Source organism: Chiloscyllium plagiosum, chromosome 39 (genome assembly GCF_004010195.1).
Source record: "Chiloscyllium plagiosum isolate BGI_BamShark_2017 chromosome 39, ASM401019v2, whole genome shotgun sequence".
Taxonomy (NCBI): Eukaryota; Metazoa; Chordata; class Chondrichthyes; order Orectolobiformes; family Hemiscylliidae; genus Chiloscyllium; species Chiloscyllium plagiosum.
Genome location: NC_057748.1, coordinates 22,939,583 through 22,944,276, shown reverse-complemented (window position 1 = coordinate 22,944,276; position 4,694 = coordinate 22,939,583). Strand labels below are relative to the sequence as shown.

General features: G+C 43.5%; 1 protein-coding gene across 2 annotated transcripts in view; it reads left to right on the top strand.

Annotated features, from left to right (window-relative positions):
• The window catches only part of sgsm3 (small G protein signaling modulator 3), a 186,135-nt gene that overhangs the window by 141,878 nt on the left and 39,563 nt on the right, over positions 1-4,694 (top strand). For both annotated transcript variants that reach the window (XM_043680029.1, XM_043680030.1), the window contains one exon: positions 756-826. In XM_043680029.1, coding sequence (XP_043535964.1) covers positions 756-826 — 71 coding nt within the window. The remainder of the gene's footprint in view (positions 1-755; positions 827-4,694) is intronic.

Sequence of the window (4,694 nt, the reverse complement as noted above, 5' to 3'; positions counted from 1 at the left end):
TATTAGCCTTCTTCACTACCTGTTGTACCTGCATGCTTACCTTCATTGACTGATGTACAAGAACAGCCAGATCTCTTTGTACTGCCCCTTTATCTAAATTGATTCCATTTAGGTAGTAATCTGCCTTCCTGTTCTTGCCACCAAAGTGGATAACCATACATTTGTCCACATTAAACTGCATCTGCCATGCACTTGACCACTCACCTAACCTGTCCAGGTCACCCTGTAATCTCCTAACATCCTCGTCACATTTCACCCTTCCACCCAGCTTAGTATCATCAGCAAATTTGCTAATGTTATTGATAATACCATCTTCTATATCATTGACATATATTGTAAAAAGCTGCGGTCCCAGTACTGATCCCTGCGGTACCCCACTGGTCACTGCCTGCCATTCCGAAATGGAGCCGTTTATCACTACTCTTTGTTTCCTATCAGCCAATCAACTTTCAGTCCAAGTTAGTACTTTGCCCCAATACCATGCGCCTTAATTTTGCTCACTAACCTCCTATGTGGGACTTTATCAAAAGCTTTCTGAAAGTCCGGGTACACTACATCTACTGGATCTCCCTTGTCCATCTTCAGAGTTGCATCCTCAATGTTTGAGATATTTCTCAGTTTTTGTACATAAATTATTTGTGTTGTGTCTCTCACTATGGTTTTTCTTCTGCTTTTCTCTCCCTACCTATACTCCTTCCCAAAATACTGTTTCTCCTCTATCTATTGACTATCTCAGCTTATTCCTTATTTCACAGGCTGCTGGAAAGGAAGTGGAACGGGACTTTGACTCTGTATATTCTCGACTAGTGCTGTGTAAAACATACAGGTACATTTTACACTTTCTTACCAGCTTGAACAGTGTAGTGGGGCCTATATTCTGCATCTCATCCTGCACTGTATCTTCCTTGGGAATATTTGATGGAGGCAGTGCAAAGAGACCTTTACTTTCGTTTAAAAGTGTAGAGGGAGCTTCACGTTGTATCTAACACCGTGCTGACCCTGTCTTGGGAATGTTTGATGGAGAAAGCGTAAAGGGAGTTTTACTTTTAGCTTAAAAGAGTAGAGAGAGCTTTTATTTCAGTTGATAAGAGTAAAGGGAGCACTACTTTCTGTTTAAAAGAGTAGGGAGAACTTGAAAGCGGAGAGGAAGCTTTACCATGTCTCTCTCCCCATGCTGTACCAGTCATGGGAGTGTTTAATGGGTACATTGTAGAGACAACTTTACTTTCCATTTAAAAGAGTAGAGGGAGCTTTTCTAATTCTGTTGTGGAACATGGGTGTTGCTGGCTGCCAGCATTTATTGCCCGAGGGAAGGTGGTGGTGAGCTGCCTTCTTGATTCACTCCAGCCCATGTGCTTTACTGTGTAACTAATCGCATGGTATACCTCCCCGGGACTGTTTGATTGGGATAGTATAGAGAACTCACCCACCATCTATCACAGAGGATAGAGGGTAGCAGTGGAAGAATATTTTTCAGATGGAGATCTATGACCAATGGTGTGCAGGGATCAGTACTGAAACTCTTGTTCTTTGCCATATATATGAGGAGAATGTAGGTGGCCTGATTAGCAAATTTGCAGATGATACAAAGATTGGCGGAGCTGTGAATAGTGAGAATTGTCGGTGGATACAGTAGCATATAGATAGCCTGAAGACTTATGCAGATGGAGTTTCATTTGGACAAATGTGAGGTGATGCATTTTGGGAGGTCTAATGCAGGAGGAAAGTATACAGTAAATGACAGAACCATAAGTAGCATCAACATACAGAGATCTAGGTGTACAGGTCAACAGTTGCCTGAAAGTGGGAACATAAATGGTGGTCAAGAAGGCATATTGAAGCTTGTCTTCATCGATCGGAATATAAGAGTATAAACATTGGCACATTGTGTTGTTGTATAGTTGTGCTGCATAGAACTTTAGTTAGGGCATATTTGAAATATTGCATAGTTTTGGTCGGTACACTGCCAGAAGGATATGGAAGCTTTGAAGAGGGTACACAAAAGGTTTACCAAGATGTAGTCTGCTTTGGAAGGTATTAGCTATGAGAAGAGATTGGATAAACTTGGTTTGTTTTCACTTGAACATTGAAGGCCGAGAGGTGACCAAAATTACGAGAGGCATGGATGTAACAGATAGTCTGAGTCATTTTCCCAGGATAGAAATGTCAATTACTTGGGGAAGTAAGTTTAAGGTAAAAGGGGTTAATTTTGAAGATGTGAGAGGCAGGTTTTTTACACGAAGGATAGTCAGTGTCTGGAATGTGTTCCCAGAGGAGGTGGTGGAGATAGATTCAGTAATAACGTATAAGAGGCATCTTGACAGATATCGAATAGGCAGGAAATAAAGTGAGACAGATCACAGAGGCAAAAAAATTTTTTTCTGGTATAAGATCACAGGCCTGAAGTGTTATCTCAGTTTCTCTCTCCAAAAATGCTGCCCATGCTTTGAATATTGCTAGCAATTACAGTCTTTATGCAAGACTCAGGGGTTTGATAATCCACGAGCAACTACAACATTCTAGTGCAACAAAGGTGACTAAACAAGCAGTGTTACCTCAAACGTCTCAAAATCCAAGATCCATCAATCATGTTAACCTTATCTTTGATCTATCACAATAGAGACATCCATAAATAAATATTAGATAATTTACAATCATCATTTCTTTTTGGATTCAATGAAAGTCCCCAAACTGGGCATCAGTGAGCAGGTTATTACTGAGCAGGTGCTGCGTGATAGCACTACTGATAACATGTTCCATTACTTTATTGATGATCAAGAGTCGACTGATGGGGCAGCAGGTGGCTTGGTTGGATTTGTCCTGCTTTTTGTGTACAGGACATATCTGGGCAATCTTTCACATTCATAGATGTGAAGCTGGAAAAGCACAGCAGGTCAGAGCATCTGAGGAGCAGGAAAGTCAATGTTTCGGGCTGAAACCCTTGGTCAGGACTGGGGTGGGGGAGGGAGCCCCGAAGTATATAGAGGGAGGGGATTGGGGCTGTGGCTGGGTAGGTGGGATGGTAATAGGTGGAAGCAGGTAGGAAGTCATTGTGATTGGTCAGTGGGAGGGGTGGAATGGAAAGGTTTAGATTAGATTCCTTAGATTAGTAGGAAGATAGAGAGGCCAGGTGAGATCAGGGAGAAGGCTGGGAGGTGAAGGGATTTTGAAGCTGGTAAAGTTAATATTGAGGTGATTGGGCTGAAAGCTTCCCATGCAAAATATCAGGTGTTGTTTTTCCAGTTTACATGTGGCCTCACTCCAACAGTGGAGGCGACAGAGGGTGGACATGTTGCCATTGGAGTGGGAGGGGGAATTAAAATGGATGACACCTGGAAGGTCAGGTTGGTTGATGCGTGCAGTGCAGATGCTCTGCAAACCGGTCCCCGAGTCTGTGCTCCGTCTCCCCAATGTAGAGGGCACCATATCGGGAGCAGAGGATGCAACAGATGAGGTTGGATGAAGTGCAAATGAATCTCTATCAGATCTGGACGGATTGCTTGCAGCCTTGGACACATGTGAGGGGAAGGTGTGGGGGCAGGTGTTGTACCTCTTATAGTTTCTGGGAAAGGCACTGGGTGTGGTGGTGAAGTTGGTGAGAAATGTAAAGTTGACAAGAGCATTGCAGACTGAACAATCCCTGCTGAAATTGGACAGGGGTTGGGAAATATCCTTTTGGTGATGGGGTCTGATTGTAGGTGGTGCAATTTATTTATATGTGGGTGAAGGGTAATGAGGACTCAACGTTCAGCCTCAGTGAGGGACACTGGGAGGGTGGTGAATACAGGGTAGGGCTTGGGGCTGGAGCTGAGTGTGGAGCTGGGGCCAGGTGCCGGGTGGAGACATTATCAGGAGTGGGTGTGTGCACTAGAGAAATCTGTTTGCGCCACTCCTCCCACTGACCAATCACAATAATATTCTAGTTGCATCTATCTGTCACCATTCCATCTACCCTTCCCTACCTCCACTCCCTCCCTCCATATATTTCTGGCACCCTCCTTCTCTGTCTAATGCTGACTAACCTGCTGTGCTTTTCCACCTTCACATCTATTAATTCTGGATTCCGGTATCTGCAATCTTACTGTCTGAAATTTTCTACATTGTCAGATAGATGCCAGTCTTGTAACTTTAAAGGAAGACCTTAGCGAGGGGAGTGGCAGGTTATGGAGTACATGTTTAGAATTGAGTTTAATTTAATTTAATTTATTGTCACGTGTACTGAGGCCCAGTGAAAAGCTTTGTTTTGCGAGCAGTACAGGCAGATCACATGGTTAAATAGCATAGATAACAAATAATAGGTAAATAGTGGCAAAAACAAAAACACAGGTATAGGCAAATGCTGAGAGTTCGCGAATCCATTCAATATTAGAGTCATAGACATAGAGTCATACAGATGTACAGCATGGAAACAGACCCTTCGGTCCAACCCATCCATGCTGACCAGATATCCCAACCCAATCTAGTCCCACCTGCCAACACCTGGCCCATATCCCTCCAAACCCTTCCTATTCATATACCTATCCAAATGCCTCTTAAATGTTGCAATTGTGTCAGCCTCCAGCACATCCTCTGGCAGTTCATTCCATACACATATCACCCTCTGCGTGAAAAAGTTGCCCCTTAGGTCTCTTTTATATCTTTCCCCTCTCACCCTAAACCTATGCCCTCTAGTTCTGGACTCCCCGATCACAGGG